General features: G+C 40.0%; 1 protein-coding gene across 1 annotated transcript; it reads left to right on the forward strand.

Moving 5' to 3' along the window:
* Window positions 1-709: 709 nt before the first annotated feature.
* On the forward strand, window positions 710-24,574 carry BPHL (biphenyl hydrolase like). Its single transcript, XM_067562607.1, has 7 exons — window positions 710-889; window positions 7,987-8,090; window positions 9,366-9,532; window positions 13,802-13,955; window positions 16,846-16,977; window positions 19,693-19,816; window positions 24,392-24,574. Exons 1-7 carry the CDS (start codon window positions 798-800, stop codon window positions 24,477-24,479), a joined length of 861 nt encoding a protein of 286 aa, XP_067418708.1. The 5' UTR covers window positions 710-797; the 3' UTR covers window positions 24,480-24,574.

The following is a 24,574-nucleotide window of genomic DNA, read 5'->3' on the forward strand; positions in this document are numbered from 1 at the left end:
GTGGATGGAAGACCTAGCTACCACCTCCCAGGGAGATGGATTAGCTGTGCTGATGGGAGAGCCCATCCCATTGGCATAGGTAGTGTCTACACTGAAGCACAGCAGCTGCGCTGCAATAGTGTTGTCAGTGTAGACGTATCCTAAGTTTCCACACTCACAGATGGCTCAGTATAATTAAACTGGATTAAAAATCACTCCTCAAAGTAAACAGGTGCAATGTGCTGCCCAGGCCACATTCTCCTTGGGGCAGGCCACCCTGGCGTGGCTGTGTGCTGGCACAGATCATCCAACAGCGCCATGCAATGGGCCCCAAAGCCACCACCCTAGGGTGAGCGGTTAGGTGCGGGGCAGCAGCACCCGGGGGCCGCACGCTGGGCAGTGGCGCGTGGGCAAGGCCAGGAGCGAGGATGAGCACGGGCTGGCCACTCAGGGCTGGCCTGGTGGCCCCGCCAGGTCGCCACGCCACCCACTCAGCTCTGGGGGCCCCGGCTCCGATGGAAGGGCGGCCAGACGGGGCAGGGGGTGGCCTGGCCAGCGCTGCTCCCCTGGGGCCAGTTCCTGCTCTAGTGCGACCCCTAGGGGCCGGCCCATCCTCGCCCCACGGCCAGCAGCCCCGTGTCCTCGCTGCTCCCGCGCACGGGCCGGGCCCCTCGCTCAGCCACCGGCCCAGGAGCGGGGCGCCGCTGGGCGGGGGACACGGGCTGACGCCTGTGGGGTTAGGCGGGACGGGAGCCGGGGACTGGGGTGGGGCCTTTCCGGGGCCTTGCAGCACCGCAGCCCGGCGGCTGGCCGGGGACATGGCTCGGCCGGGCGCTGGCGGGAAGCTGCTGCGGCTTCTCCTCTCCCAGCTGCCGCCGCTCGGCCTCCGGGGACCTGCGGCCTCCTACGGGTAAAGTCAGCCCCGGCCCTGCCCGAGCGGGCCGCCGCGGCGGTGCCAGCGCGGAGCCGCCCCCCCCAAAGGCCCAGGGCATCTCAGCCCCAGGCTGCTGCGGGGTGGCCTTGGGTGCACGGGGGGTGCAGTGCTTTGGTGAAAGCCTGGGGGCTTTGGGGGGAGCATGGGGAGCTGTAGGGTACTTTGGGGGGGTTGGGCTTTAGCAATAGCATGTGTAGGGATTGGGGGGGGGGGGGGGGGGGGGGGGGGGGGGGGGGTGCCTTATTTCCTTAGCTTCCTTCTTCTGGTGTAAGGAGCTGTCTCGTGTCTCCCTTCTTCCCCTCCTTCCCCCTTTCTCAGCCCTGGGCTGAATCTCTGTTCCCCCTTGCATGGGGTGCCAGGCTGCACCCTCTCTGCCCTTTGTCTGGAAGCCAGGGTCGCTGGGGGAATCAGCGGTGTGGGAGAGAAAGGAGAAGGGAAAGTGGGCAGTTGCTTTGCAAAGCTGCCCCTGCAAATCCATTCTTCATGCCCTCAGCCAAAGCCTAGCCTGGGTTTGTAGGGTGGCTGAAACAAGTGTAGTTCCTTTGTTGGTCACAAATTGCACCCCATTTCTGCACAGCGCAAGGCTGCAGCATGATTTGTGGACACAACAAAAATGTGGTTTCAGCCTATGGAGGCTTCAAGGCTGAGCCAGGCTTTCGGGGCAGAGAACTACTGTGCTATAAGTAGATGCACCAGCACAAGCTGCTGAGCACTATGTAGTGACTGTAATTCCTAGAGCTTCAGGGCTATGAGCCTGTAGCCCTTGGCCCCCTCTACAATGCAGGCAGGAATTGTTTTTAAACGTTTTTAAAACATAGTTTCTGCATACATGCATGGTTGCATTGGGTGCTGTGAAGTGAGGCGTAGCTTTTTAAAAACAGGTTTCAGACACTGTACACGTCTAGTTCCAATGCCCTGGGAATGCTGACCAACATAATCATACTAAAAGATGGCTTCTCTGTCTCCACAAGTGAGGGTGGATGGGGTCAAGGGGATCAAATCTGTATTAGCATGATTCTAGCACTGACCAGCGTGGACTGAATTTTTATTTTTCTGGAAATTATGTTGTACAGACTTACTCTATAGTATAATCATAAAATATACTTTGTGGACCACACATTGCTGATCATTTTCTCTGTCCAATGTGTTAGAACCCTCCTAGTGACACCTTTGTTCGATTTAACCTTCCTTTCCCCTATCTCACCTCCTCAATACCACCACCACCACCACCACCACCGTAGAGGCAAATAATCTCAATTGTCAAGCTATCATGGCTTTAGGGGGCACTGATCTATCTGATCCTGTGTATACAGTCAGCTCTTCCAAAACAGAAGACCTTTGTACTTGTCAAAATCAGGGAGGAAGATACAAGGAGTAGAGAATCTCTTAGATGCATAGATGGGACAAACAAAATTACAATTATCTTAGAAGTCATAAAAGACGTGCATGGGCTTGTTGTTTGGCAAAGGCAATAATATTGCTCTTATTTTTACACTTTTTTACACTTATTTTTATACTATGCCTAATGTTTTTTGACAAACCAGTAACAGCCTCAATGTTACCTTTTCTAAGTAGAGAGTGAAAAAACAAGAGTGGTTAATTTTTTGAGATTGGCATTTTGATTTAATGATTCTACAGTCTTTTCTCCCACTGGTTACATAGTAACTTCATGGTGATGTGATAATTGACTGAGTTTGTGGTGCTGCCCCTCAGTTGGTCTTCATCCAGATATAAAGAGAGGTTAATATAAACAGGCTATGAAATTCCAAGAGTGCCTTTTTACTTGGGTCAAGAGCAAGTCTGAGGCAGCATCACAAACTCAGCAAAATGTCACTTTACATGAAGTTAATAACTCATCAGAGGGAAAGGCTATGCAATGTGTAAGTGTAACATGAGAAAGGAAAGTAGTATAGTTTTTTTCCAAAGGTCTGTAAAAACACCACTTCAATGCCAACTTAAAAAAAAGGCAACAGAAGGATAGTGATTATGTTTTGTCAATAAAGTTAGGCAGTTTTGTTTTGTTTTTTGTAATTGTTAAAGTGGTTTAAAGCAATAGGATATTAAATGTTCCTAAAAGGATTAGTTAAATTTGAGTTGAGGCACTCATTTGCAATGGTGAAGGGTAGACTCAAATAACCTGCATGGAATGGAATTCTTAAACCAAAAGACAAGTGCTGTGTTTTACTAATATCTTTTTAATATAGCTGCTCTTTCTATTAATATGTGTTCAAAAAGTGAACTAAGGACATGCCACACTCCTCATATTTGGTTATGAAACTTCGTTTATAGGTATAGATATTTACAGGTGGTAGCAAAAAGCTTAGGTGATCAGTTTTAGTATTCAAATTAATTTTTTAAAACATATCCCCATAATAGGTAGTCAAAATTCATTAAGTTATAAAAGGCATAATGACTCTTCCAGAGTGAGTCATAGTCCTGATAATCAGTTCTGGATTTGCACCCCAATCTTCAAAAGATCTGTGTAGATGGACCATATAGATTTAATTGCAGGATCTGGGCCTTAGTTTGGTAAGTGCTATTACTAACTATTGTGTTACATAAACTCTGGGCTGCCTTCTTGTGAACAAAGGGCTGTAATTTAATTCTCACTACCATGAATTAGGAATAGGAGTCTGCACATTGTTTGTTCATTTTGGGTTGCTGTATGAAAAAAGATTTAAAGTAAAAGTAATTCAGTCTTGAATGTAAACTATGTGACAGGGACTATGTCTGCTGTCTAGCACAGAGCTAAGCATAATGTGGAAGCTTAATAAGTAACAGAACAATCTCACTGAATCATTAAGTTGTTTTGGTGAGTGGCATAGAAAGGAAGTTTCTCTCAACCTTACTGTTTTAAAGTAACATTCCTACAAACAAGCAAATAAAACTCGCATTGATTTCAATGGGGCAAAGATTTCACCCAACATATTTAAGGCAGGTAAAGTAGTAAAATGAATAAAGGTTAACCATTAAGTATCCAAATGATGAGAAGTCCATATGTGTTCTTTGTTTTTTAAAGTGAGATAAGTTAGTCTGAAGAGAACTGCAACTATTAGGATATAAATCAATTGGAAGACAAAATGCAAAGTCCTGTGTCTGTTTTTTGCATAATTTAAGTGTGTAATACAGAGCTATGCAAGACAATAAGAAACGTACAGTGAAACCATAGAATAGTGTAGTAGTGAAAGATCACTAACTACATCAAAGTACAACATTTTGTTATGAAAACAAAGTGATAGAAAAACATTAGTTTCACTGATGTTTCATATTCAGTGTAGTTAAAAGGATGGTATTAAATTTAGACTTAGAACTATAGTGAAAATGGTCTTTTATCCTCTTGAGCAAGACATGACTTAACTTAAAAAGACTTGGTTTTTTGGCAGTATTTAAAATTTCAGTTGCCGTAACTATTCTCGCAGTTCATTTTAATGTTATCCTTTGACATCATTTCACAGTGGATCGAATATGGAATTACAATAATCTCTCACTTCAATCAGTTATCCTTACTTGGGTTAATACCTCATGTCTGATGTATCACTATCTCTAAAGTGGTTTCTCAGTCATTTACACAGTGACTATGTTAAAATTGCCCTTTGTTAACATTTAACTAGTTAAAGGAATAGTTGAGGTGATGTACTTACTTTTGGTGGAGTTCATCCTTTTATGGACACTGTTAGAAACATTGTAGACTCCATCCCTGAGGCTCATGAAATACTTCTGCAGAGCAGATTTTTTGATGAAGGATACCCCCAGGGCCTGTTCAAACTTTACAACAGTGTTATATTATAAATATACTAAGTATCCTTTTTAAATAACAAAATGCAAATGCATTAATAGAAGTTTGTTTGCCCGCCCAATGGTGTTATCTCCCTCCACGATTATGACTTAAAAAAACATTTTTGCTTAAATGGGAAAATGAATAAATATTGCAGTCTCTCACCCCATCTCTTTGCAAACATCCCGTGCCCTCTTTCCACCCTCCAGTACACAACTATTAATGCCAGATTAAAGCGCAAACTTTCTGTGGGATTATTGGTATCCTGTCCTTGAATCCAAATATTCCTTTGTGTAATTCAGATTTATTGCTATCATACGATAATGTACAATTCCAACTTTACCTAATAGAAGTAAAACTATGTAAATCTTATGGGCTATGGAGCACTAGGAATCTCAGAGAAAAAGCAAGAAAGAGGGAAGAGCGTGTCTGTATCATCGTACATGTCACTGAGGAAGCTGTTTATGTAGTTTTGGGGTAACTATTCCTTTGTCCTGGAGTAGGGAATCACACAGGGGTGTAAAGAAGGCTCAGAAGTTCAGGGCTGACACTCACACTAGTCAGGAAAGTACTTAAGCAAATATTTAAATCCTTGAAGTTAGTGGGACTTATGCACATGCTTAAAGTTAAGCATGTTCTTAAGAGCTTTCCTGAATAGGAATAGACTTAAGCACATGCTTGAATGGTTTCCTTTAAAAAGCACTTTTTCCAATAGCAAGTACTCCCTTGACTGGCCCAGGTTGAGAGTAGTAGGGTAGAGTAGAGAGTATGGCTGTCTTCACTGCGAAATAATAGGTGTAATTTTACATGGAAATAGCTAATGAAGTATCTTCCTAGATGTAAAATTCTAGTGGAGACACAGCACAGGTAGATTTATACCTTGATATAGCTAGTTGAGATAAAAGACTACCAATGCCTTGTCTCCACTAGGATTTTACATCGACATAGCAAACCGAAGTTAGCTCTCTCAATGTAAAAACACACCTCTTTTTGTAGTGAAGATATAACCTGGAAGGGCAAAAGCTCATCTGTGCAGACCTTTCTCAGGGACTGGTCCAGTACTGTGGCAAGAACTCCCACAGGAACTAACACAAACCACCATCACAAACCTCATTACCTTCCATTCCAAGTGCAAGGTACACTTCTTTGGTCTTGCTGTCTGTAGTGAGCACACTAAAGAAAGAGAAAATCCACTACCATACACACACTATTCCCCTGAGGAGAGGACAAGATTGGAAAAAAAATGTGACCAATGTTACTCATGCCACTTAATGCACTACTGTACAGTGCTCAGAGGTGCTACAGTGATGAGAGCTGCATAAGAACCTATAAAGAGTAGAACAGAAGAAAACTCCCACACTTGGCTATTTGAGTTCTCATGTGGCAGGAATAAAAGTTTACACAAAAGTAAAAGTAATTAAGTTATCTTGCCACTTCAGTGGAAATGATTTTGTACTTAATTTCCTCAAGATTTTTGCTATTCTGAGCAGAAAAGGCAGTCATGACTCAAAATGATGCTCTCCCTGCTCTAGCCACTTGAAACAGACAGACGTCAACAGTCAGTTGAAAGAAACTCAAGAGGAAAAAAATAATCACTTTTCTGGATAAACCAAATTCTACTGCACCATGTACAATTTGGAAACATTTAGGGTCTAAAACCAACTAATATTTGAAGTAATATATATTAAAAATCAAATTAATTTACATTCCCACAAACATGTAATGGGTTAGCAAAGACCTAACAGTCAATGTAATGTTGATCTCTCTAAGAATTAACCAATGATGGTATCAGAATTCCAAACTATGCAAATACAAATATCTTCATGCTTTCGGCTTTTTCTATACTGTTAATTTTCCTATCCGTGTGATGGATTTTTGTAAGCTTGAAGGTTTACTTTCCTACTTCTTCCTGTTGAAACATTTGACATAGTAATATATTTTCTAACTGAACAATACCCTCTGCTCAGATTACATTGAATTGAATTGTATGGTGAGATTCCCCCCATTCCCAATTGTAGGTTTTTTCATTACACAACTTGTGAATCATAAGTAGCCGTAAACCACATTCTGTTGTTATGTAGTAGCAGAGGATGAGGTTCAGTGCAACAGCAGCTGCCATTTGGAAAACAGTTCAATAACACAGTGACATTTCCTTTTAACATGTGCTTGTTTATTTTTAATACACTTCTGCAGACACTTAAAGCTGTGGTTACACTGATTTTTCTTAAACTCTCCTATTATTGCACTGCCACTGGTATCAAGTGTAAGCATACCAAAGCCACCATATTTGAACATGATGATGCAGCAGTTAAAATGCCAGCCACAAAACCTACACTGGAACTGTACAAATGAGAGTGCTACCTCCTTGCACCTGAGAGAGAATGTATTTCTACACCTAGGATGCTGGCTTAACTCTATTGGCCAGTTCCTGAGGAGTGCAAAGCCCAGGTTCTCTGCCTGTTCCCTAGCCCTCCTGACCCATCTAGTCAAGGGGCAAAGCAGGGGTAGTAAACAGGGATGGAGTGCACTTTTAACCTGCATGCCTGGACTCAGGTATCCTGCTGAGAGAAACAAGGGGAGTGCCTTATTCCCCATTTGCTTCCCTATATGGATGCACAGTCCATCTCACAAACTAAACAGAACCATTTTTCTGCTTTTATTCATACTGTATCTGTCACTTCATCTGGGTACTGTATAGAACCAAGTGCTGAACAGTGATATACCAAGGATTTTAACAAAATTCCAATAACTTTAGTAACATACTGATACTACAATACCCAGGCTCAGAGAGTCATTCAGCACTTAGAACTTACCTCTTTTCTTTTTTGGAACTCTCACTGTTCCACTTTCCACAGAGTACTGGCTCCAAGCAATGTCCTGCCACCTGCTATGCTGCAGAGGGTATACAATGTTACTTCTGAGGGTTTTTTTGGAGGGGGTGTGTTCAGTAAGAGTTTCCTTTTTACAATATTATGCGGGTATGCAAAGTTTTGTTTTATTCCAGAAGATACAAATAAAAGACACTTTGCAGAGCCACACAGTATTGTAAAGTAAAAATGTCACATACCTGACTTCCCATATAGTCTGCCTCTATTTTCCAGTAGTAGTCTGTGTTTGATTCTCTCTCTCTCTCTCTCTCTCTCACACACGCACGCACACACGCACGCACGCACGCAAATAGAACCCTTTAAATATGGCTGTGCTGTCAGTGTCTAGCATTAGTAATGACTGCCTATTCCATTGAATGACCGCCCGGTAATGAGATATTAGCTTGTTGAATAATTTTATTTTCTTCTAGTACTTCAATAACATCTGCTAAAATCAAAGTGAATGGAGTGCATCTGCATTATCGACAGACAGGACAAGGGGATCATGCAGTTCTGCTGCTTCCTGGGATGTTAGGTCTGGAACTTTTGCCATATTAGGACTTGAGATCAGTACTTTTTTCCTGATTTTTCTAAAGCTATTTTGTACTTCTTTTGTAAGATCTTTTTCAGCGATGTTTTACTTTCTTATGCATTTTTAAAAACTAGAATTTGGTACATGTAATAGTTATGAAAAATCAAAGTTATTTTAAACAGTTACCAGTTTCACAATGTTATTCTTATTTAGAACACCAGAGATCTTCTAAATGCAAACATTCTGGGCCTGACTCTCCATTGCCTTGCATGTTCTGTAGTCACTCACACCAGCACCAAGTGGGTATAAAATGCTACCATTCTGATTTAGTAATGTAGTATGTCCAGTTTGCACAGGTTCAAAAGACTACACAGGATGCAAAGCAATGGAGAGTCAGATCCATTCTATTTTATACTTTAGTATACAAAGGACTGAATGAATGATCATCTCTAAAAAGAATGTAGGTGCCTTCCCGTTCCAGCTATAATAATGAACACAACGATGGCAACATTTACATCATGTTTAAACAAGAGCTTTCTTATAAAGGGGAAAAATAGCGGAGAAGATGTTGGCTTTTTTGAATAAGAGTGTATGTTCATCTTTTGTTATACTGTCATGATTAAGCAGTGGTCATGGTCCATACCATTTACCATCAAGCTAAATCTCTTCACCAGTAGGTGTCCCAACCAAGTGAATTTATGATTCTTCATTAGAAAGTCCTACTTATTAGGTGAGATTGCATGCTTTTTAGTAGTAGTTTCTTTTAAATATATTAGAATACTACTAAAGATTTTTAATCCAAAATTGATCCTCCGGTAGTTGCAATTCATAGGGTATGTCTATACTCATGGTGGCAAAGTCGCTGCCGTCAGATCGACCTATCTGGATCAATTGAGTGGTCAGTGAAGACCCGCTCAATCGATCCAGAAGTCAACGGTGGTAAACCACCCCCTCAAGTGGTGTAGCGCTGCGTCGACAGGAACGCGGTTCTCATCGGCGCAATGAAGACACTGTGCAGCGGGAAAGCACAGCAGCCGATGGGAGTTACACAAGCTACTCTGCATAGCTTGCGTAACTCCCGTCGACTGCCGCCAAATCGCCAGGTCAGTGTAGACCAGGGCCTAGTTACACTAAGGCTGAGAAAGGTATTTTGCTCTTGTGGATTTGTTTCAACTTTCACATTTTTTTTTAAGGGAGGGGTTTCCCCCACCTCCATTTATAGCATATATTGGGTCGTTGTGTTGTGGTGATTAATTTATCAGGACATAACATTTTTAGGGAGCGGTCAAAGTGATTTTGGACCCCAGCTCAAATCTATGAACAAGCAACTGTTCACAGTAGTAGCCTGGGATCCTCGGGGATATGGACATTCCATCCCACCAGCTCGAGATTTTCCTCCAGATTTCTTTGAAAGAGATGCAAGAGATGCTGTAGATCTGATGCAGGTAAATCTGGTCTGAGATTAAAGTATTATTTTCCTTAATGTTGGTGGGGAGGGGTGAAGTGAAGGGTTACATATTTTACAGTAGTAATTGCTGACATTAAAATATGCAGAAGTGCTTAGAGTGGGTGGAGATACATTGTTCCTAGGAAGCTTGTTTTTTCTCCCATCTGCCTTTTATCAGATAGAAGATTTAACCATGGGAATTAATTACGTAAGCAAGCAGCACATTCTTATTCCAAAATATTTTGCTCCAGGATGTTTGTGACTTTATAGTTGCATGAAGTCCAGGTAAACTTTATATGAAAAGCAATATCTACATTTAATGATTGTTCCTGAAGAGCTCTTTAGTGGTGATAGGTTCTTATGTCTTAGCTAAGGGGTTTGGCATTTTGCCTTGAGCAACCCTTTCCAGAAAACATCTGATCCTGCAAACTAAACTGACACGTTTCCATTGTGAGGTCTATGCCTGAAATAGTTAGACTGAGGAGCCAGAAGTTTCCTAAAACCACACCGCATATTATAATTATTTTTATATTATATTATATAATTATAATTATATTTGGTGTGGTTTTAGGAACCCTCTGGCTTCTCATTCTAACTATTTCAGGAGTAGACTTTACCGTGGAACCATGTCAATTTTGTTTTAAAAGGAAACCCTGACAATAAAATGTCAACTACCATATTGGCAACTTGTGAGTGGAATTCCTTATGTTAAACCATACAGTTTCTTTGGCCATGTTAAGAATCCTGACAATGCAATATGTTCCAAAAATATCAGACAGGGTTTGGACAGTGAAGCCAGTTGTATTTCTTTTAACAGCAGCAACTTTGTAGAACCATGGGAAATTGAAAATGCAGCCTTCCTAAAGTACGCTGCATAAGGAAATTAGTTGAACCAAAATAAGTCTCACAGCAAACATAGGAGAAGTGTTTTTCCCCTACCCATAAAATCTGCCCCTTGATGTACTGTATACACAGACTAACATACAAAGCCAATACCACTCTGGCCAACCAGAACAAAAATCCTGCCATGAGCAGGTGACAGGCTTCCAGATGTGAAAGCTTGGAACTCCCTTTTTTTAATCTGCTTCTCTTCAAACACTTAATAAATGCATGACAGAAAAAAGATGCTGTCCTCAAAGGAGTATGTAATCAGATACCTTGTAGTCAATCTGGTAGAAAGCAGTATCCCATCCACATTTAATCAGTGCTAGAGTTAAGAGTATAACTGACTAGATTTTTTGACAGAAAACTGTGTGTGGTGTACCTTCTGAATATTTGTATGTTTATATATATATTAAACACATATAACAAAGGATTATTGAAATCTCACTTATGAATAGGCTTGGAAGGATTAGATTTTTATCAGTAAAATGTCAATAAAAATTGATTTCACCTTACACAAATATTTCCATCAGTAGAAATTTACAGGTAGGCAAAGAAAAAAAATACTTCTTGAGAACTTTAGAGTTTGATTTAAGTCTGTTTAATTTGTATATTTTGACATATGATGTTGACAATTTGTGTTTTAATGGCTATAAAGCTTTAATTTTTTGAATTTCAACATCTCGTCATTAAATAATTGTCTGATCCCTTATAATTTCCCACAACTGAAAATTTAAATTGATAAAAATAAAAGAATGCTTAAAAGATACATTGATATTATCCATTGAAATTATTTAAAAAAAAAAATCAAATTATGCCAAGCCTGTTCATGAAGCATGGATTAATTTATTTATGCATTCTCACAAATACTGTATGATAGCACAGATCCTAAAGAATCAGCCCTAGTAATGAAGAGGAGGATTTCCACAATAAGTGTCCATTTGGGGAGTTCTACAGGTATATCAGTTTAAATTCTCATCTTAGCTTATACCAGTATAACTTTCCTGTGTGGACAAGCCCTCAGAATTATTGTTCCAGGCTTTTTACAGACTCTGATCTTGACTACACTACAAATCCTTCACCATATAGCTATGCTGGCATAGCACCTTCGTGGTGATGCAGTATAAACTGACATAGCTCCACCATCTGCCCAAATGACATTAACTATGCCAAAAGAAGCACTCTTCTGTCAGCGTAGTTGTGTCCACATGACAGGTTTTGCAGGCATAGTTTTGTTGGCTAGGGGATGGGACATGTGTCCACATTCCTAGCTGATATATCTAGGCCGGCAAAAGTTTGTAGTGTAGACTAAATCTCTGGTATCTGTGTCTGTTATCTGTATCTCTGGTATCTGTGTAGACTTGGTTCATATTTTTGAAATTTTCTTCCCAACTCACTGCTATAAGCTTTTCTTGGTAAAATGAAAGCTGAAATTCTAAAGAACAAAACAACAGCTTGAGACAGGTACCAGTACTTTATATCACCATCAACCATCTGAAATCAGAGCCATTTTTTTAAATAAAAACCTCTTTATGACACTATTAGCAGAATTTAATATGGGAAAAAAACATGTTAAGTCTGCTTCACTGCACCCTGCTCTGATGTCTACCACTACACCCAACAGTGACCGATAAGCCATTAGCATTGCTTCTGTTAAACTTTTTAGCAATGAGAGAGTTAATATTGATATTTAAAACCTTCTGATACTTCAGTTTTACCATCCCATTGAAATGAATGGGATTAGTTCACACTTCTCTGACTTATTGTTTCAGGCTGACTGCAGACTCAGGAACACATCACTTGTGTGGATTTACATGTGACTCAAATTGAAATCTTATGTTATATAGTGATTTAAAAATAATCTGCAATTATATCATACTATACCATGGCCACACTACATCTGTGGCCCTGGATGTATGAGGTAATTTCAAGTGAAATGCAGTTATCTTACAGGACCAGAGCCAGCACAAGATAACCCACAGAAATAGGGAGCCGTAAATGGATCCGATTGTCCCCACGACGATCTCATCCTCTTCCTCCTGTTAGTGGATCCTGGTACAGGAGAGAATCTGAACTTGAATCTCTAAATCCTAGGACAGCTAGTACACAGGATGAATTAAGGGCGTGTAGGCTACAGTCTTGCTCCCTTAGGGGAAGGCAGTCATTTCAACATAAACATTTTTAATTGGAATTCATCATAAAGCAGTATTTAAAGTGTATTATTAGAACCAAGAACAGTTGAAATTGCAGATCAAGTTTTCTAAGTGGCTTCAGTCCAGCTTCACATTTTAGCACATGCCAAAACTGTGCCTTTAAGCAGACAGAAAGGTGGATTCATACCAAACTGCTTAGATATTGAAGTACTCAGATTTTGGGTGCACACAATTGCAGGAGCTAATTTAGTGGTTACTTTTAAAATCTTCAACCCACGAAGCCTGATTTTCAGTGGTAATCTACATCCTCAGCTACTTACATTAACTGTAGCTGGTATTCTGGATGCTCAGCACCTCTTAAAATCAGTCCCTAACTGTTTCAAATTGGATACCCAAAATTTGAAGCACTCTAAATTAGTGGATGCTTTTAAAGAGTTTGGCCAATGTAGGTGGCTCGCACACATACAACAGGTGTCAGCAAGCCAGCTATTGTTTTCCCGATTGTATTAATCTTTATGTTTTCTAAGACTTTAGTAACTGCTCCTCAGGGCTTGTCTACACTTAAAATGCTATGGTGTAGACACTAGCTATACCAACGGGAGGGGTTCTCCCATCAGCAATTCACCTTCCCAAGAGGCGATAGCTAAGCTGATGAAAGAATTCTTCCCTCAACCTAGCGCTGCCTACAGCAGGGTCAGCATAGCTACATCTTTCACAGGTGTGGATTTTTCACACTCTGCAGAGATGTAGTTATACTGATGTAAAATCCTAGTGTAGACCAGGGCTAAGTCTCATCTAAGATGCAGTGATCCACTGCCATACAGATTCTTCAGATCTACAGGAAGGGAATCCAATAAGCTCTAACAGCATCACACTCACTGAAAATGTATTCAGTAATCATTGTAAGCAACTTTTACTTTAGGGTTTTTAAATTGCTGCCTGTTTTATTGTAAAATCTAGTGTCAATAAAAATAGCTTTTGCTTTGCTAAATAGCTCAAACAATCAAGGGGGGAAATATAATTTCTTGTAGTCTAGATATTCTTAAGCCTTCCATCATTCAGCAAAAGAGTCTGTATTTGCATTTTAGTTATGTGTGTTAATTGTAATTTAACTAAACTTGAGATTCTGGTTGAATGTATTAGTTTTCAAGAAACATTTGACTGCAGGTAGATACAATGGTTTAGTAATGAAGGCCAGTGATTTTTACTATAATTTTCTAATACCAATCAAGGCACTGAAGTTTAAGAAGTTCTCTTTGCTGGGATGGAGTGATGGCGGGATTACAGCACTCATCATAGCTGCAGAATATCCAACTCTTATCCACAAGTTAGTTGTTTGGGGAGCAAACTCCATTGTTACTCAGCAGGATCTAAAGCTTTACAATGGTAAGTATCAATTAAGTGAAGGGAAAAAGTCTGATGGCAAATAATCTCTTGTATCATACTAAGGCCTCTTCTGTTATCGCTGTATTGATCCCTTAAAATAACTACAGATATGTAACAAGTTAAAGGAAATAACAGATCACAAAATTTCCCATCTTGATAAATAAAAGACTAGATTGAAAATCTTAGGGAGACAACCTCCTCTCTTCCTCCTGCCCCCAAGATCACCATAGGTGCAATAAGACAGGATAAGGAGAAACTTTCCTTAGGAATAACAGCAATACTTTTTTAAAGTTTGTAATATCTAATATTCTAGCATATAATGAGCAAAAGCTTTTCCTCTCCAGAGGTCAGAATACACAATCAGTCAGAAACTAATCACATAAATAAAGGTCATTTGTGTGCAGGAGAAAATCATCCAGGTTTCCTTTCCCACTTTAATTCCCTTGAAATTCTTTGCTGTATTAATAAAAAAAAAAGCTTTGCAAAGTAAAGAGAGCCAGGATTTCTGGCTAACTGCACTTTTTCCAGCAAAACTAAGGCTGAAAACCTAAAGAAAGAAACTTAGCATGCAGAACAAAAACCTGATTTCAGTGACCTGAGAAATGTCTGGAAAAATTATTGCTGATAGAAGTTGCATGTTGCTGTTTATTGAAAATTCTTCATAATTTGCTTTATATCCAAATTTGATGCTGTTCTAGTTACCAAAGTTTAATGGACAGATAGAGACTAGTTTCCTAGCTTAGAATCAAGGGCACATTTCTCCAGGCATATAGAAAAAAATCTCTTCCTACTCACAAAGCTAGGATTTTTTCCCGACTACACAGCAGTGTGGAAAAAGGGGAGTTAGGAGGGTCAAAATAAAAATAGAAAAGGCTGCATGCACTTTGCTTGGCTTAAGCAAAGATAAGTACTTTTCAGATCATGTATGTTCTACATTTCATTTGAAGTCAAATACCTATTTATAATGACTATTAATAAAGCCACTGCCATTTTGTTGAAAAGGGACATCATTTGTGATAGTGGTAGTAAGAGAGCATCCAGTGAAGGGACAATACCAAAATAAAAGCGTTAGTACACAAATTCGAAGCCTTGTGTTTCCAGTATGAAACAAAGTCCTGATTATTTAGCCACTATTGCAACTGTATAAATACTATTTCACTGCCTCTTATGTGGGCTCCTGTATTACTGATATCAAATCTGTGGGCTCAGTCCTGCACCACTGAATTCAATGGTAGTTTTACCCTGGATTTAAGTGGTGCAGGATATGACCATTTGGCATTCTGCAAAACAGCTGATGCCACCAGTGAGCTCAGAAATGCCCTTTTATTATTTTTAAAGTCAGAAGAGTTAATGGAGCAGATCTTCAGGATATGTAAATTGGGGTAGTCTGCATGTATATCATGCATGTGCAAGAACCTTGCCTTTTAAAAATTAAATCATTTGTTTTACATTCATTTTCAGAGCTTTTTAAAACATATGAACTTGAAGATTTCACTACTTTGTTTTGTTATTCATTTTTCTAAGTACAAAATGTTTATTTTGTCATAACCTTAAGTTGTATTCAATTAATAGTGTGTGTTACACTTTAATGTGTGTGTAAAAAGCCTTATTTTAATAAAAAGGCTTTTACTTAGTGCTTGCGAGAATGCCGGCTTGATCTCTCGAAGGACGGAAGCTCTCCACTTTGTGCTAAGGACAGGCACAGCCAGGTACCAGCTGTGAAAGCTTCCCAATGCTGCCTTGCCAGTGAGCCTTAATCTTGAACTGAAGGAATTCCCTGTAGGGGGAAGAGGGTTATCTGGTCTCCATGCTCTCAACTTTTGGCTTCTCTAATAAAACTGCCAACCAGAGCACCAAATGGAATGGTAGATTTTGTGAAGGAGACATCTGTGAAGTAACAACTAGACTGGGACGACCAATCTCATTTCCCACAAGTCACTGAACAGCTTTTAGTCAGTACTGCCTTGTGATTGGTCAAAGAGTTTGCATTTCATATTATTATTTGCCTAACTACTGAACTCTGTAGTCCTTCCCACCCTATCAGAAGCCATTTTAAGAGCTCTCTGTTAATAACTGTCATTGCTGTCTGGTGATTCGGGAGCTTTCAGCCCTGTCTGCTTTTCTGTTGTGACAGCATTAATCTTTGCTAATCATAGAATATTAGGGTTGGAAGGGACCTCCGGAGGTCATCTTGTGCTTCTCTAGTGCAAGACTGCAAGGTAGTTGCCACTCTTGTGGACATTTGCTTTATGGGCATTATTGACAGTTGGAGAGATCTACAAAGTTTCTGAACCTGGTAAACAGATAATAAAGTAGCATTCCAGATTATTTGTACAGCGTTATCTAACATGCAGTGAGTCAGCAGGACTCCACTCAGTAGGCAGTCCTGGTTTTCCTCTAAGAATGTGGCAAACATACCATGATGTCAGCCTGCTGGAATGCCAGAGTAAAGAGTTCCTGCTGTTGAACACTGGTAAATAAGGTGCCAGCTTCCAGCCAAAGCAGAAAGCTGTCCTATAGCTCGGCATTTATCTAGACTTTTTTCTATATTTCTATAAAAATAGATATGATTTGAACTTTGACTCCAAATAATCATTCTTCCCTCCCCCAGACTATACACTTTATGGTCTCTCATACTGCAAGCTTTCCCCCCCACCCCTCATCTCCCACTGAAGTTCTGCAGGCAGAGAGCATGTACGAGCAGTTTCTTTGATTTGTCCATCCCTTGCAAACACCGGAGCAAGACAGTTGCAATTTGAACTCAGAAAGGACTCTGATACAGACATTGAAACTAGTTTGTTTAAAAAACCCTTTAGCAGAAGTTTTTATCTGGATGTCATTTGTTTCTTGAAAAGAGCCTAATTCAATTATTCAATGCCATTTTACATAGCTATCAGAGATGTTTCAAAATGGAGTGAAAAGGTCAGGAAACCAATGGAAGAAATGTACGGACATGAATATTTTGCGAAAACATGTGAGGCATGGGTGGATGGAATATCTCAGTTTGCTGACAAGCCAAATGGTAAGATTCCTGCAATTGCAGGAGCAAAAAGATTTGGATAAAACTCTCTCAACATTGCTCTTAGCAACCGGAAAAGGAAGAGTTATATGCCCACACTGCACAGCGTTATGAGCCAGCTGATTCACCCTTATTAATACGGCAGACACTTCACAGAACCTGAGTGATAAACAGGAGCTTTTGGAGAGCATTAGCTGACAATTTTCTCTGCCTTTGCTTTGCCACAAGCCTGGGTTACTAAAAATATTATTTTAAAGCAAATGTCATTGGAGTGTTTCTTCTCAGGCTCATTTCCCTCCCCAATTTCAGTGCAGAATATTTTCACTCGAGAGACACGAGATAGCTCCCAAAGCATTCATGTTATGGTGTCTACAGGCAGCAGCTGAAGTACTGTTCAAAAAGGCAGCAGGCATTGAAAGCAGGGGAGGGAAGTTTGGTTTACAAAAATTCATAGTTCACCTTTAACAAAGCATTTTTAAAATAACATAGCCAAAGATTAAACATCTAAATCTGATAAAATAAGTCAGTTACAATTCAGTAACAACTATGGTATTTTTAAGCTCGACTCTTAATCTTTGGGCCTAAACTCTCTCTAGAGAACGTTGCAAACAAGATGGAACCTAAATGCTAAACAGCAATTTTTCTGTTTTAATTCATAACCAAATTGCTTTTAAATTGCTAAAAGCAAACAATATATACACCATACATACAGTGCACACAAGGCAAAGAGCCCAAGATTCCCTTATGTGCATTTTTCTTTAGTCCTTATAACTGAAATACTAAATATCTGACTACCGTTCTGAATAGACAGTAGGCGTCAAATGACTGTAAAGAAAGTGTTTCCTTACATTTTTCTTCTTCAGATCCAGAGACAGACTTGTAAGATAGATGTCAGTCAGCTAGTACCATAATTTTTCCCCGATAGGAGACATCTTAACACATTGTATTCCAGTCCTTTTATCATTTTTTTTTTAAAGTAGCAACCTCTTAGGTAGGGAGAAGCATAAATCTGGGGCATATATGCAGTAAAACCTTGGCTGACAGCCATCTTCAAGCAGTAGTCACATCCTTTAGTGGCCACAATTTTCAGCACCTGTGAAATTAAGTGTCCCTGTGAAGGGAGACCACCTGGAAATATTTAACAACTAACTGACTTGCCCGTGTGCTTTAAATGGGCCCAGTACTGGAAGGTGTAGAGTCAGCAAAAATTGGCAGCACGCAGCTGTCAGCCCCTTGCAGGATCCGATCTAGAGTCATCTAAAAAGCCAGCTAGCTACTTTTGTATGGAGAGCCAGTTATGCATCATGGATAAGGTACCAATGGATGAAAACAAAAGGCAAATAAAAGCAATAAATGAACTCCATTTTGAATGAATGAAAGTAATTCATGAACATGACAAATAGAAAAATAGCAAAAACTTGTGCTCAAAACACAGCCTCTTTCTTAAAATTTCTGAAGACTATTTGCCATGAATAGGCAGAAGAGAGAGTGGCGCAAGTAGCTCTAAAAATAAATTACAAAATCACTGAAGATGCTGACATTTAATGAGACTCTGTATAGTGGCTTAAAGCTGCAAAACTGAAGAATGTTCCTGCAAAGTGTACCAACTGTACTAAGGGAGGAAGTAGAATTTGGTGATTAAAACAGAACAGTTGGGTCTATTTCCTGACTGTGACCTGGGCAAGTGACTTCACCTTTCTATACTTTCTGTTCAGAAGCTTAATTAACATTGAAAAGCTCCAAGTGAAAATAATTACTTGGCAATAATTGAAAAAATAAGGCAGGGGGGAGAGACAGCATTATTTAAAACTAGCAATGAGTGACCTGAGAACTAGGACAGCATGAATATATGCATTTGAACTGGGCACTAAGGCCACCAATATTTGAGAGGAAAGCCTTGCAAATTGAAAATAAAGATTGCTTGAGAACATCTAGAATATCAGCTGAAAGTTTTTCCCCTTCTTGATTTACCCACAAACTCACTTATGAAAGCAGCAGAGAAAGCCAAGAATGAAAAGCTGGCCAAAGGGTGCATAAACTGTATTGCTGTGTTGTAGTATAACAGGGAGTAGAAAAGGGAAGCAGACTGCACATTATTTTCATGTTTACATGAAATGGAAGTACAAGAAAAAACCTTTGTTTGAATGGGTTGGCTAATTCTGTTTAGGTGGACACCTACTACAAAGAGAAATGGAGCTTCAGTGTTGGCCATTATGAGCACATATTACTGTATATTATATACTTAATTGTTATTTATACTATAAATTTAAAAAAATTAAGTCAGGTGATCTGCAGTTTGGTAACCAGAATAACCAACAGTAGCATAAACGTGAGATAGCATAGACCTCAGAGACTGAAGAGATAATTATAGACGAGATTTATGCAGTTATGTGCAGTTAGAATGCTTAGAAAAGTGGGTGCCACAAATATTTCATGCACTTGTTTTGCTATGTATGGATGGTTCATTAGTCAACAGCTTGTCACACAGAAGTAGATGTATATTACGTTTTTCATCTTTGGGAAAGGAGGTTTTTGTACTGATTCCAGGCAGCATAGGTTTGGCACTTATCCCTCTGTGGTAGAGTGACTCCATTGTACCTGGCAATGGGTGCTAATGGTAAGAGCTACAATAGAAGTTCCCAGTTTCTAACAAGTTTTTCAGTTTTAATCTTTCATATTTTAAAATAAAGCACATAACCTTAAACTTATGTTTTTCAGGTAACATTTGTCAACATTTACTGCCTCACATAAAGTGTCCAACATTTATAATACATGGTGGGAAAGACCCTCTGGTACCACAGTTTCATGCAGAATATCTTCACAAGCACATCAAAGGGTCACGGTGAGTCATACCTTCAGCTACACAGTTTTGAAACATGGTTTAGGAAGAAAAGAAGTGAATTCATGCATTATGAAACATCTTTAGACAGAATTTCTCAGCCACTGATAGAGTTGTTCCAAGCATTCCCAGCATGACACATTGAGAGCGGTGCAGACTGCCCTTTTTACGTTATAGTACTGTTTTAAAAATGAGTAAGGAGCTAAAAGGATTAAAAGCTGGTTAACATAGGTCTCAAAATGTCTTTGTAAGTGGGGAATGATCATCGATCAGGTGCTTTTCCAGCATATCCCACAGGAAGCAGTTCTTGGCCCTATGCTATTAACATTTTTAATCAATGACCTGGAAGAGAACAAAATTACTCCTGCCAAAGTTGGCAGATGACACACAGATTTGGAGAGTAGATAATGAAGAGGACAGGTCACTAATATAGAGCAGTCTGGGTGAAAGCAAACAATACCTATTTTAATGTGGCTAAATGGAATGGTGGATATCTAGGAATAAAGAATGCAGACCATACTTACGATATGGAGTCTCTATCCTGGGAAGCAGTCACTTTGAAAAAGAGTTGGGAATGGGGGTGGATAATCAGCTGATAATGAGCTCATAATGTAACATTACATCCAAAAGGGCAAATGCATCCTTGGATGCATAAATAGGAGAATCTTGAAGAGGAAAGAGATTATTTTATTTCTGTATTTGGCACTGGTGCGACTGCTGCTGGAATACTGTATCCAGTTCTAGTGCCCACAATTCCAAAAGCACATTGATCAATTGGAGAGGGTTCAGAGAAGAGCCATGAGAATGATTAAAGGATTAGAAAACATGCCACATAGTGAGATTGTTTAAGATAAATAGATTCAAGGAGCTCAAAGAGAAGGATAAGGGGTGACTTCATTCCAGTCTAACTACATATATGGGGAACAATATCTAATAATGGGATGTTCAATCCAGCAGAGAAAGGTATAACATGATCCAGAGGATGGAAGTTGAACCTAGACAAATTTAGACTGGAAATAGAGGTATAAATTTTTAATAGTGAGGGTACTTAGCCATTGGAACAATGTACCACGGGTTGTGGTGGGTTCTCCATCGCTAGCAATTTTTAAATCAGTACTGGATGTTTTTTTTTGTTTTTTTTAAGAGAGATGCTCTAGGAATTGTGGGGAAGGTCTGTGGCCTGTGCTGTACACCATGGTCCCTGGGAACCTATTAATCGAGAAGTGAAATAGACTAATTAAGATCACTCCACCCATCTTAATTACTTCTACTGCGCTCCTTGTGCCATATCATATCTAATCGCTATCCTCTTCATCAGCGCTAACAGCAGTTAATGAAGCACTGAGATACTAGGGCTGGAGCAGGAAGCCTAGTTACATCAAGTAGCACTGAATGCTAATGTCATAGCTGTTCTATCTACACATTTACTGAGATTTTACTCGTGGGCTCTGGTCTCACAGTAAACATGAAGTGACAGTCAAATATTTTGCTCAAGTGCACCAGTGTTTTTGGCATAATAAACTGTACAGACTACAAATATGTCCAAAGATATTACTCCTAACCCTTTTACCCAAGGAAAATCTTGAAGCAGTGCTCACCTCATGCAGAAGCCGTGGAAATGCATCTCCTCAAGCATGTGGAATACAGCTTTTCATTCTCTTCCTAGTTACTCTGTTAGAGCTCCATTTTATTACTACTTCCAATGGACAGTGCAGTCTAGCAATGCAGAGTAGGATTAGGAAAACAAGCTATTTTAATGAAGGCAGAACAGGGTAAATTCTGTTTAGTTTGCTGATTTAATCGCTGTCAAAATTAAGATGAGCATACTGCTTCTCTACTCATACATATAAACTCTGCAGCGAGTGAACCAAATGTAAGATGCCTTTGTAATCAAAGTCAGTTTTACTAGTATTTACCTACTTACTCTTGGGGGGCCTGTGTTTAGAATACCTGATCTCACTATAGTTCAGTGCAGGCTACTCTGCTCTTGCTCCTGCTTCAAGACAAAGTCAATATTTAAAGGCCGAATAGACAATCTAATGGCTTCTCTTTTGAACACACACTGAGGAGGCTGCAGTCAGACTCATTGACTTTAAGACCACAAAGGACCATTGTCATTATCATGATCTAGTCTGAGCTCCTGCACAATGCAGGCCATAGAACCTCACATACCCACTCTTCTCATAGACCCCTCACCTCTGAAGAAAAATGTATAATGGCAACATCTTGGAAAACTAGTACTTATGAAATGTAAAGCTGCTGCCATACCATGTAACTCTGGAGTAAAGCTTTCATACGGCATCTAATTGCGCCATTGCACTTGGGCTGTTACCCATCTATGAATTTTTAGAAGAGGAACTCAGACTAATGGGTGATATGTTCTACAAAATGTGCAGGTCAGGGCCTTAGCACATGCATTCACAACCTGTGCTCCATGAACGTGTGTTGCAAGCACCCTGCCACCCCCCTATTGTTAAATGGAGAGGAGGTATGCTCCAGCCTGGAAAAGGGTGAGAACTACTGGTTTGTTACAATGGAGTACCTTCAGGACAGACTGTCACCCTTAATTGTGATTTTCTGCTGTTGTATTCAGGCTTTTCTTCAGTGGTACAACATAGTAAGCCTTCACTGAGTGTAGCAAAAATGTCTTGCTGTTGTGATGGAGAGTGCTATGTGCAGTAACTGTACAGCTAGTATTTTAGCATGAGTAATGAAGGCAAGGCAGTGCACTTTTCCTGCAGTACTATATATTTACATACAGTGCTTTGTCTTTGAAGACATGGATGTGTGGTTGTACTTCAGAGCAAGCACAGTAGAAATAAGAGGTACTGAGAAAGTTCTCACAATACTCTTCTCCCCATCCTCCTACATTTTACTTTTATCATCACTGCTCCGTGTTCCTACTGAAGTTAGGAGATTGAAGGAGTATCTCATTTGTGGTAATAGAAATTCGTTGGAGATGCCACCTCTAAAACCTCCTTGTTAAGTCCTACTACGACTGAAGTCTCTGAAAACCTGAGCTAGTTTTATATGCAGTCATTTTTGTACCATAGCCCTGAAATTACTGACATGATGCTCTTGAATTCTAGGTCTTCTGAAAGTGCTTGCTTAAAGTAGTTTAGTATTTTAAGACAGCATGGCCTCCCAGCTCCTCTAAATAGGTGAACATTGTAGCATGATACACAAGATTAGTTTTGAAATGTCTAGTCTATTAGAGGAGGTTCTTCCAGATATGGCGCTCATGGTTGATGGTAATTTGGTCACTTAAACACTAATAAGGCCATATTTATAGGGCTATGCTGAGAAAAGTGAAGGTGACTCACCTAAAAGGGAAAATATGTTAAACGCCTGTGGATTCCTTTAGTCACTTTCCTGTGACTTAGTTCTAAGTTACAGCAAATGAAGGCCATTTTATTTCTGAATGAAATCAGCCTCAGGGGCTTTTAGTGCACATTGAGTTATGCACATGGACTTCCCCCTTTAGTTGAGTCACCTTCACTTCTCAGTGTGCCCCTGGAAACATGACATTAACAATCATGCATGTAAAAGCCTACAGCTTTAAACACAATGGTTCTGGCCTGGCTTAAGTATTAGTAGTTCAAGTTACAGCAGGACTTGAAGAAAAAACTAGAGAGAACAGAACCTCAGCAAGCATTCAGTATTAAAGTCATTTGGTGTTGTGCTCCTTCATGAAAAATCAAAATACCCAGTCCAAGCTGTTAGTTACTTAATTAACACACTGAGGGCATGTCTACACTGCCACAGTAGCACCCATTGCTGCACTGGTATCAATTGAGTGGGGTCGGTGTAGACCTGCTCAGTCAATGAGAGCGTGCTCTCCTGTCAACTGAATTAGTCCACCTTCCCGATGGGGGAACATCTCCTGTTGATGCTGCTTGTCAGCGTAGCATGGTGAAGATGCCACGCTGCGTAGACGTAAATAAGTTGACATAAGATATGCTCAGTACGTATCAGCACAGAAGTACAGACCAGGCTGTAGTAGCAGACTGCTTTCACCATAGGTCTGCAGCACTCACTCCAACATTGCTGCTCTCTCCTCTGAAAGAGGGGCCACTTCAATTCAGGACCACCACTCTGCTCTTTTCTCTGAAGAGGAGTGCTGCAAACTTCATTCCAGTGCTGCCTAGTAGAAGGCATCAGTGAGATGGTGTAGCTTCTCATACTAATTCTGGAATGTTAACCCTCTGCACCAGTAGTGGAAGCCCAGTAGCTGGCTTCTGGCAAGTAACTGACTTAAGGGAAAGTTTCACAGAGCTTTACACTTAGAACTCATGCAATACACTTTATCCTGATCCAAAGCCAAAAATTTATTTTCCCCGGAGATGGCATTTAGATTTATAGGCACACGTGAGTGGTAGACTGCTGTGATTTCAACTCTAGGAGTAACTCAGCTATTTTTTAAAATTGAGTAGCGAGATTCTGACTGTATACTCAAGTAAATCTGGAGAGCTTTATTAAACTCACATTTTGCACTTGGTAACCCAGCTGATAGAATAGGTTTATGGGTTGTATATGCAAGTATACATTTAGTGTTTACATGAGTTGTATCTTTTTTAGGTTGTTTCTGATGCCAGAAGGAAAGCACAATCTACATTTACGCTTTGCAGAAGAATTCAACCACTTAGTAGAAGATTTCCTACAATAATTGAGTTTAACAAATTAAGTCTGTGTAAGGTTACCTTTGTTTTTTAATGATATATTCCCCCTCTGTGGCCCATTCCAGTCATGCCACTGATTTTA

The sequence above is a fragment of the Emydura macquarii genome, unplaced genomic scaffold (genome assembly GCF_026122565.2).
Source record: "Emydura macquarii macquarii isolate MOO-44397 ecotype Brisbane River unplaced genomic scaffold, CSIRO-AGI_Emac_v2 contig_2452, whole genome shotgun sequence".
Lineage (NCBI taxonomy): Eukaryota > Metazoa > Chordata > Testudines > Chelidae > Emydura > Emydura macquarii.

Coding starts and splice junctions, on each gene's coding strand:
- BPHL (XM_067562607.1), top strand. CDS start 798: ATGGCTCGGCCGGGCGCTGGCGGGAAGCTGCTGCGGCTTCTCCTCTCC. Junction 8,091..9,365: donor GCTGCTTCCTGGGATGTTAG/GTCTGGAACTTT, acceptor TAACATTTTTAG/GGAGCGGTCAAAGTGATTTT. Junction 9,533..13,801: donor ATGCTGTAGATCTGATGCAG/GTAAATCTGGTC, acceptor ATACCAATCAAG/GCACTGAAGTTTAAGAAGTT.